The sequence below is a fragment of the Orussus abietinus genome, unplaced genomic scaffold, assembly GCF_000612105.2.
Source record: "Orussus abietinus isolate OABI.00-Male unplaced genomic scaffold, Oabi_2.0 scaffold421, whole genome shotgun sequence".
In the NCBI taxonomy this organism is placed as follows: domain Eukaryota; kingdom Metazoa; phylum Arthropoda; class Insecta; order Hymenoptera; family Orussidae; genus Orussus; species Orussus abietinus.
In genome coordinates this window covers 20,083-35,105 of record NW_019394563.1, presented here as the reverse complement: position 1 = coordinate 35,105, position 15,023 = coordinate 20,083, and the positions used below count along the sequence as shown (strand labels likewise).

The 15,023-nt window shown below is 32.5% G+C and overlaps 2 protein-coding genes across 3 annotated transcripts; one reads left to right on the top strand and one right to left on the bottom strand.

Moving 5' to 3' along the window:
* Positions 1-636: 636 nt before the first annotated feature.
* Positions 637-3,358, bottom strand: LOC105698460 (ankyrin repeat family A protein 2). The gene is made up of 5 exons (XM_012422742.2): positions 2,998-3,358; positions 1,911-2,043; positions 1,185-1,405; positions 977-1,124; positions 637-910 (listed from the first exon to the last, which is right to left on the bottom strand). The coding sequence occupies exons 1-5, from the start codon at positions 3,259-3,261 to the stop codon at positions 843-845; spliced, it is 834 nt and encodes a 277-aa protein (XP_012278165.1). The 5' UTR covers positions 3,262-3,358; the 3' UTR covers positions 637-842.
* A 3,125-nt stretch (positions 3,359-6,483) lies between these two features.
* Positions 6,484-15,016, top strand: LOC105698469 (kinesin-like protein KIF20A). 2 transcript variants are annotated; one of them, XM_012422755.2, is made up of 17 exons: positions 6,484-6,755; positions 6,998-7,518; positions 7,627-8,248; positions 8,307-8,740; positions 9,121-9,316; positions 9,413-9,842; positions 10,090-10,372; positions 10,582-10,847; positions 10,998-11,240; positions 11,320-11,364; positions 11,475-11,555; positions 11,704-11,944; positions 12,445-12,854; positions 13,110-13,232; positions 13,318-13,472; positions 13,671-13,794; positions 14,443-15,016. In XM_012422755.2, exons 2-17 carry the CDS (start codon positions 7,002-7,004, stop codon positions 14,509-14,511), a joined length of 4,239 nt encoding a protein of 1,412 aa, XP_012278178.1. In that variant the 5' UTR covers positions 6,484-6,755; positions 6,998-7,001; the 3' UTR covers positions 14,512-15,016. The 2 variants fall into 2 exon arrangements, with proteins under 2 accessions (XP_012278178.1, XP_023288487.1); XM_023432719.1 differs by lacking the exon at positions 6,484-6,755 and having other exon boundaries at positions 6,984-7,518.
* Positions 15,017-15,023: the final 7 nt, after the last annotated feature.

Here is a 15,023-nt window from a genome sequence, read left to right as displayed (position 1 = left end):
AACAAAATTAGAATCAAAATAAGGCTGAAATAATTTGAATACGCGTGCGTGCAGTATTCTTATACGTGCTTAATGAACTTAAATAACGAGTTAAGTAAGATGTCACAGGCAAAAAAAGTTGATGAAAAATACCGACAGAGTATCAGAGCTGTTTGAGGTCAAATTCTAATACAGTAAAACTAATGTTTATTTCGTCTGTAAAATTATCTTAGGTCATATAGTATTATGTAGACTTAATATCATAAGATATTTTATCAATTTAATAAATCTTAAGAGGGATCCATTTTCTGAAATAATGCACTACAAGTAGTAAACAATTATATGTTGAAAAAAGATATAATTTGAATATTAATAAAGATGAAAAATCGACATTAAGGAAGTTTTCTGAAATTTATCTTGATAAAGCGTTGTTAAATAAAAAAGGTTAGTAGGATACAAAATGAACGTAAATAGCTACCATGATAAAACGAGAAAAAAAAAGAATAATGGAATATATACAAGACAGGATATGTGGAAAAGTTTCACAAAGTAAAACCAAAAAATTCTTAAAATTACTGTATTCCCGTTTTTGTATAAGAACATTATTCGTAGATAGAATGGATGTAATATAAAGTTATTTAACATACTACAACAATATTTTTATAAATCCCTTACAGAATATTATTAGATAATATTACATGTATGTCATTACTACATCTCTCAAACAACTTACTTTATGTACAATTTATACAATTCTTATCTATTTGAAACAAATATATTCCTATGTCTTATTTGCTTTTTCAGTTAATAAATTATTAATAAGTTATTTACATCTTTACATCTTTTTAGAAATGCAAAAGGAATTATTGCAATATATTATTCGGTAAGTTTACTACTTCCTGGGTAAGATAATTTTCGATAACAGACTTAGCTGTAAAAAGGAAGTTTCAATGTCATTGTCATGCTTTATAGTATATATCTCTAAAATATTGCTTACCCGTTTCTGAATTGTTTAATATAGCTGCATGATAAGCACTTATGTTATGAACATTGCGATGAGTTATGTCAGCTCCTCTTGACAAAAGTTCATAACAAACATGTGGATGATCCCCGTGTGCTCCGTAAATTAATGGAGTATTACCTTCCTGCAGTGAATTTTAAAATCAAACAGCTGTATGTTTGTTAATTAAAGAATAACTAAATACCTCATCATTTGCATTGCAGTCAGCACCATGATTTAATAACAATTTCACAAGATCGTGATGCCCATATGCTGCAGCTAAATGTAATGGAGTCTCTCCATTGCGACCTCTAAAATTTTTATTAGCACCAGCTTTAAGCAACTGCCGAGCACTACCTAATTGTCCATATGCTGCAGCCCACATGAGACCAGTGAAACCTTTCTCATCTACGACATCTATAGATCCTGAAAACGTATTATAGTTAGTATAGAAAACGTTAGTATCATACGTTTTTTGCTTCATTTGAAAATAATTTAAAACACATATTGAAGATATGAAAAATGATTAAATTTGAAAACATATCAAAACGGTTGATTGAATAGAGAATTATCATTAAAATGAATGAATACTGGTTTATGAAGAAAACTATACATTACAGATTAATTAAAAGAACTGAAAAGTGTTGAAATGGCTTATACATTATACTGATGCTGTAGATATACACTGTACATCCTTGTCTTAATTGATAATGATATATACATATTTCTGTTTACAATTTATCTTATGAACAATTTCAAACTATGTTGATACAGTAGTTAATCAATTTGGTGTAATGAATTCACTTTAATCATAAAATATTTTACTTTGTAATTATATTATAGATTATTTGGCAAAATTTATTCACACGTTCTTTGATGAAATATCACCTTTAATGTGTTTGTGAGGTATTCGTATCACAACTACATATACCTGGCTGAATATTATCAGGAGTAAGTTCTCCTTGACCAGCTAATGTATGAAATGTTACATCACTGCTACTGTACAGCTGTGGTATTTCAGTCTGTGTATTACCCCGTTGCAAATTCGTCAGTAATGTCGGTGGCTACGGAAATAGGAAATGTTAATTAATATTATTTCCAAACATTAAATACGCCTAAGATTCACCTGTTTAAATATTATCGTTGCCCTTTGCTCATATACCTATAATTAATGTTATCTAATCGACTTGTTATTCTACTCACATATTTATTACCTTTTTTATAAGTTATATACATGTGTACTTAATATAACAAAATTCAGTTCCATTTACTTTTGAACTTATACCTAAACATTAAAAAAATTGCATATGAGATATTGTAAATAAATTACAATCTTCTAGATGGTACTTTTAAATATTGTAAAGGATAAGAACTCAAGCTGGTGCCTAATGACAATTTTGTTTACATTTGATCATAGATCAGTTCTTGCGTGCATGCATATATATGTTAGGAAAATTAGTAGAAATTCATTTATTTAAAATATATGGATCTCAGTACTGAAGTTCATCACTGATTGCCTAAAACTTGGAGATGGTTTTACGATGGGACACATACATGTGCAAGAGTTGACCTAATAACCAGATGTAAACAAAGTTAACCTTAAGAACCAGCTCCATCTCCTGTTTCTCATAATATTGTGTTGTCGGATACCTCCATTCACTTTTTCTGCCATTCCCGAACCATTACTCACGAATGGACGTATCCGACAACCCAATATATATTAAATTCTTCCTATATTATTAAAACTAACATATTCAATTTAAAACGACATAAGTGAACAGTGAATTAATGTATATGTACATAAGTTTGCAAAACAAAATAAATATACAAAAAAATATTAAACTTATAATTCTTAGATCTCATCCAATATCATCTTTGCAACCGCATGAATATTAAAGCCCAAATGACCGGTTTTAATTAACGGATGAATTAGATTTACCTAACAACTTAAAGTTGTCCCCACTATCTAACCTATTTAACCTTTTCAAAGATACTGATTCTAATGTATGTAAGTCAACCTTGTAAGGCTGAAATGCGCTAGTCCTCGTAGCATCCTGCCAAGCTCCAGGAGCCCAATGCCATTTAGTTTCAATCGGTTCAGATTTGCATCCAATGTGAACATTTTCTGGCTTGCAGATCAACGGCCGGGGTCGTATACCTATTGATGACTCAGTATTATCATGTATATTAATTTTTTCAATTTTTCCACACTCGCCGTCTGCCTGGTCGCTTTCATTATCTTCCGTTTTCACTATTAATTCCGGATTACTATCGCAATTCATTTTTAAAATCCTATAACCTTATCGTATCTTTAGCAAACTTGTTCATCTCTGTGGTTCTAGCCCATTCTTTAGTCCGTATGGGAACTTTGAGTATGTTACGTTTTATATTGGCAGAACTGCTTTTCCGTTCGGAAATAATACAATTTTTGCCGCCACGGTTGCTATCTTCAGAGATGACCTGCTCATCTCTGCTATCTTCAACCATCTGTTGAATTTTTAGCACTATATTAGCACGTGTTTAGTGCTATTTGGAATATTTGACATATCAGAAGACGGCGTTAAGCAACAATTATACAGTGATGGATATAAATGCCTTTTCTGCAAATATGGTGACGCCACTGCCTGATGGGAAGGCATTTATGACCGTTACTATATACAGACTGCTATCCATATCAATACATATCTCCGAAATTATGCGCTGGATTCCGCAGACGTTGGTATCGAAAGAGGCTAATCTACTTAAATTGATAGCATTACATGTTAGGTGGCTCGGCTGCTCTCATTTTTTCCTCTATTGTTCATTTCTATGAGTATAGTCCCCTGTGAAATGCATAATTTATTAATTAACGGATGCGTATGCGTTGTATGATGTACATAGCAAATACGCGCGTAAAGTTGTAGGAACCAGTCGTTTTGCAACCTTGAAATATATAGTAAACTGGAACGCTTGCCACCCTTAAGAATGCACGGCGAGCTTATTATAGGTTTGTTCGTTTTGCCTACACTTTAGAAAGTTCACTTTACAAAGTACACTTTTACGAAAAGTGTACACTTTGGTGTTCGTTTTGACGGAAGTGACGCAGGGTCGCTATTTGTTTTGCGAGGACATTTACACCGAGTGTACACTTTCTTTACACTTTCTACCCTCAATCTCGAGCGAGTGCAAGATGTTATAAAAGCGTAGACGGTGAATGTGGCGGCAAATTTTAAAATTGAAAAGACCAACAAACAGGAAAATACAAAGTTTGTACCAAGATCTCAACGTAATATAAATAGAAATAATGATTAATACATTTTCTTCGTGTATGGAATGATTTAGCGTTTTAAGTTTGTATGTAATCTTTGAAAAATTGTATAATCATTATTTATTACAAATTTCGTTTTGATTTGAAATTTACTTATTTACAATTATTCTGTATTACTGCGTAACTGCGGTTGGAATGAAATAAATTATGAATTTTCGATTAGCTCCAAAATCGCATACTATCCCGCTAAATCGGCCATCTTGTACTTTCTTCAGCTTTCTGGCGTTTGGGATATCGACGAAAGTGTATCTACCCTACTGTACCTTTCAAGAAAAGTGTAGTACACTCGTTACACTCGAGTGTAGAAAGTGCAGACAACGCAACAAACGTATTATACCGTTTACTATTTATTTTTCTAACCAAATCTCAGTCAATCAGGAAACTAGGATTTTGGAACAACTTTACCCTATCTTATCATTGTTTTTACGTGTTCCCCCCTTACTCATGCCCTATTTTTTCATCTACAGATATGTTCCCAATAAAGTTATCCGGAAGATATCTTTCAGTTCGGTTCTTTTCACTTCCAGTTAAGAGTTATTCACTGAATAAAGTTATCCGGTAGTTTGAAGAGCAGATATCTGGCAGATGTCTACTATAGCGCCTTCCATGGGAGCACTTGGAAATGTTTTGTATAACCTGTAGGTCAGAAACTGGTAAAACCTAACAAATTGGTTGTGTAGTTCACGGAGAATGAACAAATGAACGATAATTTAGTAGTCAGTATGATAAATGATAAACATACGATAGTTTCATCAAAGTGTAGATGTTTTCAATTTTCCTTCTTTTCTTTCATTTCATTTAATGTTGAACTCCAGCTGATTAATATTAATAATGCATATCCTGTAATTTTGACTCGTTAAACGTATCACTTCTTCCAATATCATGTAATAATAAAAAATTGTTAACTATTTTCTAACAAAATACTTTTCCTTAGTAGCTAGAGGTTATAAAGTAATAAAAATACTCTACAAAATTGTGCTTAATGTAATTTAACATTAATTCCTAAAATCAAATTTAAAATTTCCCACCAATAGACGAAGATATTAGAGGTTTGTTCGTTTTGCCTATACTCTCTACACTTTTACGAAAAGTGTACATTTTGGCGTTCGTTTTGACGGAAGTGACACAGCGTCGCTATTTGTTTTGCGAGTGCATCTACACCGAGTGTACACTTTCTTTACACATTCTATCCTCGATCCCGAGCGAGTGCAAGAAGTGTAGCCCGCGAATTTGGCGGCAAATTTCAAAATTGAAAAGACCAACGAACAGGATTATACAGAATTTATGCTAACATCTCAACGTAATATAAATAGAAGTAATTATTAATGCATCTTCTTCATGTATAGAATGATTTAGCGTTTTAGTTTTGTACACAATGTTTGAAACAATTTACAATAATTATGTGTTACTATCTAACCGCGGTTGTAATGAACTAAACTAAAATTTTTCCCTGTTGTAGTTAAATTGTTTTTTATCCTACTGCAATAATATTCTGACCCTTATTGATCCTCAATACCTGAAATTCGTGAAAGGAATTTTCATCTTCTACAACTACAAGGTAATAGAACGAATTATAGGATTTGAAGAAAACGAAGACAGCTCAAGAAGGAAGGCTGGAAGAAGCATTACGATAGTATTTTCGTATTCATTATCGTCCGATACAGATAACCTCAAAATCACGTATCTCTCTACTAAATCGGTCATCTTGGACTTTCGTGAACTTTCGTGAGGTTTCTGGCGTTCGGGACGTCGACGAAAGTGTATCTATACTTCTGCACTTTTCAAGAAAAGTTTAGTACACTCGTTACATTTGAGTGTAGAAAGTGCAGTCAACGCGAACAAACCTTAGGTTTGTTCGTTTTGCCTACTTTACGAAAAGTGTACACTTTGGCGTTCGTTTTGACGGAAGTGACGCAGCGTCGCTGTTCGTTTTGCGAGTGTATCTTCACTGAGTGTACAAACAAACCTCAAATATTCTGACGTCCATGGTTTCTATATATTTCAGAGTTTTCGCAACCCATACCGAAGAAGGTTTCTGATTGGTGTTGGATTGGCGGTAACATTTCGCGCGCGTACATAGAACCTCCCTAAACTTTTCATTCAAAATGTTTGAACCGGTAACCGTTACAACGCTGGACAGGATCAAACGAGTTCCAACTTTGAAATCTAGCATAACAGTAGAAGTGGAAGTGGAATCGACAACTGATTTTCCGTAGTTTGTCACGAGTCGTTTAAATCAGTTTAAATTGTGGAGTTAGGCTAGCCAGTTTGGATAACAATATATTGAGTAAAATAAATACTTTGGTATATATTCAACACTTTTGTAGCGGTGAAAAGGACATCTCTAAACGTGTTTAACAATATTACTTGAAGTTATGTAGTTTTAACATCGCGTTGGTGTTAAAGTATTTAAAGTATTAGTGAGTTCCTTTCTCCGAAGTTATTTTACTCATCAAAAAATTCAGAAGTGTAAGTAAAGTTTGTTTATTTGTCACGTGCGATATTGATTAAATGTTTGAGCCGTGTTCTTTTGTAATAAGTTAATGTACATTTGTATTGCTCAGGAGATTAAGCATGACACACTCAATAATCGCGTATACCAGTATAGCACTGGTTTTTATATTATGTTATTATATCTAACAAGTAAAAGTAGTTTTGCAACGAGGCTGATGTACGTGTACTTAAAGTATATTATTCATGCATTTATATAGACAAATGGAGCAGACATTAGATTCTATACGACCATCCACTACAGTTTCGGAAGAAGAGGCTTCATATTTATATGGAAGAGATCCAAGCATATTAACTTATGGACATTGTACTCGACATGCCGATGATTCAAAGAAAAATTTAATATCTTTGTTTGAGAGTGTGGAGTCTAACTCAGATTTGGAAAAAGCTTCGTTAGAATCTGTCAGTTCTGACGTTTTGACCCAAACTGTAAAAGTATATTTGAGAATGAAACCATTTCCAAAAAAAATGAAAACAACGGAGGACCAGGAACGAGCATATACAATAATGAATTCAACAACGTTATTGACACGATTGCCTTGCATAGAAAGTAATAGTAGCTATTTTGGAAAAAATAAGAATAATGTGATTGTATGTAAAAAGTTTACCTTCACGCAAACACTTGGACCAGAGACTAGTCAGTTACAATTATTTGAACAAACTGTAAAGCAACAAATGATAAATTTTTTAGCAGGGCAAAATTCAACAGTTATGACTTATGGTATATATTAATAACAATTAATAACATAATAACCAAATCGCATTTGTGTAAAATGGATATACTATTAAAAATAAAATAAAATAAAATGTCCTTTTTGCATGGTTACAGGAACAACAAATTCGGGGAAATCGTACACATTTCATGGAAATGTCCATGCTCCGGGTTTAATCCCACGATGTCTACAATTTATGTTTTGTACTATCAACCCTCAATTAGAACCATGTTATAAACCCGTACATTATTGTGATGTACTTAGTTTAAATGCATATCAATGTGCACAGGAATTAGAAGAAAAGAACAGGTTACTTGCACTTGGAATGACCGAAAGAAATCAATGCTTTGATGCTTACAAAAAAATGCAGGCATTGCTACAGGAAGAATCCCCAATAAAGACAAACCAATGCAGTGATACTCTGTATTCAGTATGGGTGTCATTTGCTGAAATTTACAATGAGACGATATATGATCTATTAACGAATGACTGTCAAAAACAGAGATGTCCATTAAAATTGTCAACAGATCATCATGGCAGATCATTTATTAAAGGGTTGAAAACGATTTGTGTAAATTCTGGCTTGGAGGCATATCAAGTTTTTATGGCTGGCCAATATAATCTTAAAATTGCTGCTACTGCATTAAATGCCAGAAGCTCCAGATCACATTGTATTTTTACCATAAAATTGTTAAAGTATTACACAGAAAATAATCCAAAATCTGTGGAAATGAGCACGTAAGTATTTTTATTTACTTTATGTAAGTGCTTTCTATAAACGTCTTCTTATTTTTAGATTTTCATTTTGTGATTTGGCTGGTTCAGAACGCTTAAAAAAAACATTGAATGTAGGAGATAGGCTGAAAGAAGCTCAGAATATTAATACCAGTTTATTAGTTCTTGGAAGATGCTTAAAGTCGATATATGAATCTCAATGTTTGAAGCAGAAACAGGAAATTGTTGGGCCTTTTCGAGAATCAAAATTAACAAGATTATTTCAAGGAGCTCTTTCAGGAAAGGAATTACTTTCATTGATTGTCCATGTTAACCCAGCACCAAATCTTTATATTGAAACGCAGAATGTATTGAATTTTTCTGCCATTGCACGAAAGATTGTTGTGGAATCTAAAAAACCAAAACAGAGGGCATTACGTTCAAGATTTTCACAAGTAGTTGCCCAAAGTATCAAAACAGTTACTGACTGGGACACTGTGCAGTTAGAGAACATAGGTATGCAACAATTAGAGTATAATTACAATTAAAAAATGTTCGGTGTATAATTTACTACAATGTTAATTTAAACTTTAATTTGCATCTCAAAGAACATATTTTACACATTACATTTATATGTTACATTTTACATAATCATTTTTTTAATCATATGACAATTATATAAGATACGAACTAGTAAGATACAATTTTCTAATTTATTGAGATAATAGATATCTTTCAGAAAAGTGAAACAAATTCATTTAATGTAAATTATCAAGATTTCTTTCAGAAAAAAAAATTTTTTTTATCTAAATAGTTATATAAAACAAACATATTCTTATCTTTTTGCAAATATTATGTCTTAAACATTCATTACTTTAAATATTATTTTTACTTAGAGAGCGATTTAGTGGAATCGGAAAGCACTGATTTTGAGCATTTACGTAACTACGAGGATATTATTAATGAAAATAAAGATCTGAAAATGCAAATCAAATCATTGAAGGAGTCAAATTTGAATCGAGATCTGCTGATTCGGAAGGAGTTGTCAGATACATACGACGCCATGATGAAGAATTTGGATTCTAATTGGAGGTTTGTGTAATGTATTGTAATTAATAATGAAGGTTATATAGATTTAAAAGTGTGTTATTTTGACTAATGCACTGTTTCATGTGTGTCCTGCAACAGAGAACATGTAAAGAATATGGAAGAACAACAAGAAGATTTAAGAGAATGGACGGTGCAACGAATGACAAGATTTTATGAGGAAAAACTTAGTAAAATGTCAAATAAGAAGCGAAAACGATCTGAAGGCGACGATTTCGATTATAATGAAGAAATGAAAGACGCAGCAGAATTAGAGGCTGAAAATAGCCGATTAACACATCAAATTTTGTTACTTAAAGAAACTATAAAAGATCTGACAAATACAAATCGAACCCTAGAGATTCAGAAAAATAAGGCGATATTTCAGTCGAGCCTTACAAAAGATTGTTTGAAGAAAACAGAGAAGTTGTTACAAGTAGCAGAAGAACGTAACTTGTCCCCTGATGATGATACAAAAGTTTACATAAACGAATTAAAATCTCAATTGTCAGAGCAACAGGGTCGCATTGAGGTATTACAAAATTCCATTCAAACATTCAAAAGTTAATTATTAAATAATATTTTTCAATTATATATATAATTTTAAGTGAATATTGAATTGGATGAGATTACTAACTAGGAGCTTACAGTTTGAATTAAGTTCTTACTAGAATGTTATTAGGTACAATTAAGCTATGCATTATTTTGGACCTAAACCATTAATTACACGTTTGTGCAATTATCGTTACACGGATTAACTATTTTATTGTTAATTTTAGAAATACATAGAATTTCTTAATCAAGCAAAGGCTGACTATATCACGGCTCAAAATGATGATAGAGAAAAGCAAAAACAATTAATGGAACAAGATGAATTGTTGGCAATGAATGCCGACGAAATAACTGATTTACAGGAACAAGTAGAACATCTTAAATTATGTCTACAAGAGAAATCTAATGCCATCGAAGGTTTGGAAGAAAAATTGGAGTGTTTAAATAAGGCAAATGTTGATTTAGAAAACAAATTGTTCAAAACTTTAGATGAAGTGAATAAGACAGATGGTAAGTTAATGGTTGAAATACCGTAATTATTTAATAGAGTAATATATTTGTATAACTAATTTTTATGTCCAGGATTTAAATAGTACAAACTTCATTGTAATTACTTTCTTAGTCAAAGTTTTCAAGTTTGTTTTGCAAAACTAATGTATTTGTCATCATTAATTTACTTCAGACTCGTTATTACATGTTAAATGGTTTTTATTTTATAGATAGTAAAGTATTACAAGAAGATGAATTACATGCAACAATTGAGGGAGACGTTGATAATGTCATAGCTAATACAAATGACAAAACAGTTTTGGTAGATTTGAAAGATGTAATCGTTCAAACTAGTTTCGCTGATATTTCTACAGAGGAGAAGTTTGTCCAAACTTGTACAGGTGTTATCGATTCATTAAACGATACTGAAGAGCAATTAAGTAAACTAAAAATTGAGTATACAAAACTGGAGAATCAGTATAAACAAGAATGTTCGGTATGTACACTTTTCAGTTAATATTTTAATACTAAAATATTCTATGATTTAACTGTAAATCAATCAGAAAGATTTGAGTATACACAACAGATACTCATTATTATTTAGAGCTAACAAATTAAGTTATATTGCACTTTTCTTTTTATTTAGTGTACTGAGGAATTGAGAATACAGTTAAATAGCATGAAGGATAATATTGAAATTGTAACTGAAGCTTCCAGTCAAGAACATGAGAGGGATTTGATGGAAAAGGTTAAGTTAGAAGAAGCATTGGTCGTAGCAAACAATACAAACAGTGATTTGGGAAAAAGGATAACTGAACATGAACAGCAGATAGAAAAACTTCAAGAAACTGTAAAACAATACACAACCAACGAACAAAATCAAACTGAGGTACCAATTTGCACTTATTTAAGTCGAAATATGAATGTTTCATTTAAAAATTTGAGTTGTTCATTATTCTTCTTTGCAGAAATTAATAAACATAGAACACGAACTAAAAAAGCTAAAGTTAAAGGTAAGATTAACATTACAGACAAGCGGATACAAAGTTTTTGTTAAATTGAATGTAGAGTTTATGAAATGATGTCAACTCATTGCTTACTGTTTTATTCATACACTTTTTAGTGTCAAGAACATGAAGTATATATCTCCAAATTAGAAGAGGAATGTAATACGGCAAAAGAACGAGATGAACTTAAAAACCAGGTATTTAGTATTGAATTTATATTACTGATATTTAGTGCTTGTTATCAGTATTTGACATTATTTCAATATATTTACTTTAAATTACAATGTTACACGTCAGTATTCATATATGCCTTTATTTGTTTTAATGAAATATAAATTTGAATAGTGTATAGATGCACATAAACAAAAAGTTGTGCAACTTGAACGGGATGTAATCAATGTAAATGAACTACAGCAGAGGATTAATCAACTTAATAATATTTTGGAAAAACTGGAAAAAGAAAAAGTTATTCTACAAAACCAGAAATGCGAAAATGAATCAAAAATTGAAAACCTAGAAGCAAAATTGACTGCGGCCGGTTCCAAAGAAGAAGAATTAAATACGGAAATTTCAAAATTGCAAAAAGGTATGTAACATTCAAATTTTTGTATTGATAACCGTTTGCGTACCACGAGCCACTTTCGTGCTCTTCAGATTTTGTGTCGAGAAAAGCCAGGGCATTTGGCCGAAACAGACGACTGACGGCCCACCCGAAATTTGAATATGATAAGCGCTATTGCGCTCTACGGCTTTTTTCGACACGTAATCGAAGGAGCGCAATCGCGCTCTTTGGCGCTTTTCGATCCTGTTTTTTCAGAACCATCTGGTACGCAAACGGTTAACCTAAAACGGCGGTGTTGAAATATTTTGTTATTATTATATTGTACAAGCCATTTTCATAATTGTGTACTTGTTCTCCTTGATTATATTCTCAGTTAATTATTTTCAATGCTTTTAATGATACGATATGCCTGATATGATATGGAACTCAAACAATGGTATTTCTAAATCCTTTGAATGTGTATTGTTTTCGATTTTGAACATCAACAGTTGTTTGTTTTTACGATACGTGTTCTTTACATACAGAGTTGAAGAACGTAGTTCAATTAACTGTAATGAGCCCGGCGGATAAGGAAATGGAAAAAGAAATGAAAAACGTTTTGAAGGAACTAGCTGAAAGTAAAGAAGCTCATGCTCAAACACAAAAAATGTATAACGCGTCCGAACAAAGCTCTACAACGAAAATTCAAAGTCTTCAATCGAAAATAGACAATTATGAGCAAAACTTAAAAGTTTTAACTCGTTTTCAAGAAAATGCCCAATGTATGCAGGAGGAAAATAAGAAACTACGAGATGAGATTGATAATTTAAAAAGCATATTAAGTGTCAAGGATCAAGAAATGGAATCATTTAAAAAAAATAGTCTTGAAACGATTAATAAGTATGAGGGATTAGTCAAATTACGACAAGATGATCTGGAAAGGCAAAAAAGGGAGGTAGGTATAGATAATATATTTATGGTTCATACAGCTTCGTTTTTTGTTATATTTTACTGCAAGATCACGGCCTGTAACATTTAAGTCTATATTATTTAGAAAAGTTCATTTATTCTTTATGTATCATAAGTAATATAGGCACACTGTGGAGTCGCAATGAAATATTTAAAACGATGGTCTTTTAGTAAAAATAGATAGGTAGAATAACAAACTTCATTTTTTTGCATAAATCAGACGATTATTTTAAATAATTAGGTCATGCGATATCAAGAGCTATTCCGGAGGCAGATTACTCCCATTTCTGGTAAAGAAGATGTTACACAGTTACGGGAAAAACTACGTGTTACGACGAAAAATTTGGAGGAAGCTGAAGAGAAAGTAAGCAAGTATTTCACCGGTGGAGTAGATTTATAACTGGTATATCGGTATGATAATTGAATAATATAAAAAATTTAATTTTTAGCTGAGGAAACTTGAGAAAAAGTCGCATGATGAGCATTTGAATTCTGCAGACGAGGGAGGACCCACCCGTCGGCCTAAGCGAGGCGGGAAAAAAAATGTTGCACAGTCGCCTGTATCTAGCGAAGATGTAATCGAATTATCTGGATCGGAGTCTAAGTTAGTCGACTTATTACATGTTTCAATTTTTATGCCGCTATTTGACACAGAGAACGTATTTTTTTTAGTCATTTTTCCCTGACACATTCTTCTCTATGCGGTCATGTTTCCATTCTGTATTCATGTATTGCAATATGTATCCGAGCGTAGTGAACTTTTAAATTTCATTAATATTATTTAAATTTAATGTAATTCCAGACGGATTACACGGCGCACAGCACTACCGCCACCTGCGCCATGCCCAGAGATAAAAAGATCAGCACGCAAGAAAAAATTGTTTCTATGTTCTGGGGATGAACCTGAAGAATTTGAACCAATCGAGGTAAGTGTGGCGTAATTTTAAGCGAGCCCCCGCTGAGACTAGACCCCTTGATTGGATCCCTTCTAATGGGTCTTCGGCCAATCATTAACATGGATGTCTCAGAATAACGCCAGTTTCTCCCGTGCGACTGCGATCCACTTGTCAGTAACGACTGCCAGAACAATTCGGCTGTGGATACGTAAAAACACTTACTGTACTACTAGGATGTAACCCAGTTTCACTTTCTTACTGCAGGTTGAGTCCTTTCGCTTCACACCCTGGTATGGTCGCTTTATTTTTCCTGACCGATACAGTATTCACATTTCTAAATACTTCGTATTTACAAACAGCTTGTACTTTTCTGCTTTTTGCACATCTTTGGCTCTTGGTTCAATGATACCTCTTCATTTATGAACTTTACGTGACTCCACTACTGAATAGTTTTAAACCAATGTTACTATTTTCTTTTCCACCCTCTCTTGATTTCCAATTACCTGGGCCAGATATACGTGACAATGAATTACTAACATTCGCATTGATCCGGATTTGTATCGAGACACGTGTATTATTTACGAGTCCACTATAAAATTTACAGGCATTCTTTTCCATTGGCTCATTTAGACTCCGTTTTCATATTTGTGTTGTCAACACTAGTTATTATGTTTTCAGAGCGAAGCCTTGCCCTCAGCCTCAACGTCAATGCCTGTCACGCGGAATTTAAGGAATAAAAAGAAATGAGGCGCTTGGTGGTGTTATTTTATATTACTAACACTTTTAATCTGCTAGTGCTTTGTAAATATGTACATACCACATATACAAATATGTATATACTACAATTATTTTACTGTTATTATGATTTCGGTACAGTATTGTAAGTGTCACTAATATTGGTCATGTCATTATTTTGTCGTATATGACTGTGATAATTTTTCTCAGTTCTCCGTATTTTTTTATGTAGGTACTTCATTATATGTAAAACTTTTTACTATTAGTGTAAGCATGATTCATATTATATTTTTTTACTGTGATTAGTACAAAATAAAGTATGCGAAAAGAAAGTCTAAAGAGTTGATTGAATAGGAAGTTTATCTTGAATTTATATAACTGTTTTGTATATTTTATGTGGAGTCATGCTCATCTTGGCGTCGTACGTGTGCTGAACCATTTAACTCCAGATGCTAATTTGTTTTTAGATGCATCAGCTGTTCTTCCTGCATTTTGAAACAGGAAAAACAAGCAATTTGAGATTT

What these genes read in the sequence shown, in the direction of transcription:
- LOC105698460 (XM_012422742.2), bottom strand. Translation starts at nt 3,261, where the DNA reads ATGAATTGCGATAGTAATCCGGAATTAATAGTGAAAACGGAAGATAAT. An exon ending in ACTGCAATGCAAATGATGAG is followed by an intron (nt 1,125 to 1,184) that starts GTATTTAGTTAT and finishes AATTCACTGCAG; the next exon opens with GAAGGTAATACTCCATTAAT. An exon ending in ATTAAACAATTCAGAAACGG is followed by an intron (nt 911 to 976) that starts GTAAGCAATATT and finishes TCCTTTTTACAG; the next exon opens with CTAAGTCTGTTATCGAAAAT.
- LOC105698469 (XM_023432719.1), top strand. Translation starts at nt 6,984, where the DNA reads ATGCATTTATATAGACAAATGGAGCAGACATTAGATTCTATACGACCA. An exon ending in AAATCTGTGGAAATGAGCAC is followed by an intron (nt 8,249 to 8,306) that starts GTAAGTATTTTT and finishes TCTTATTTTTAG; the next exon opens with ATTTTCATTTTGTGATTTGG. An exon ending in AATTTGGATTCTAATTGGAG is followed by an intron (nt 9,317 to 9,412) that starts GTTTGTGTAATG and finishes GTCCTGCAACAG; the next exon opens with AGAACATGTAAAGAATATGG.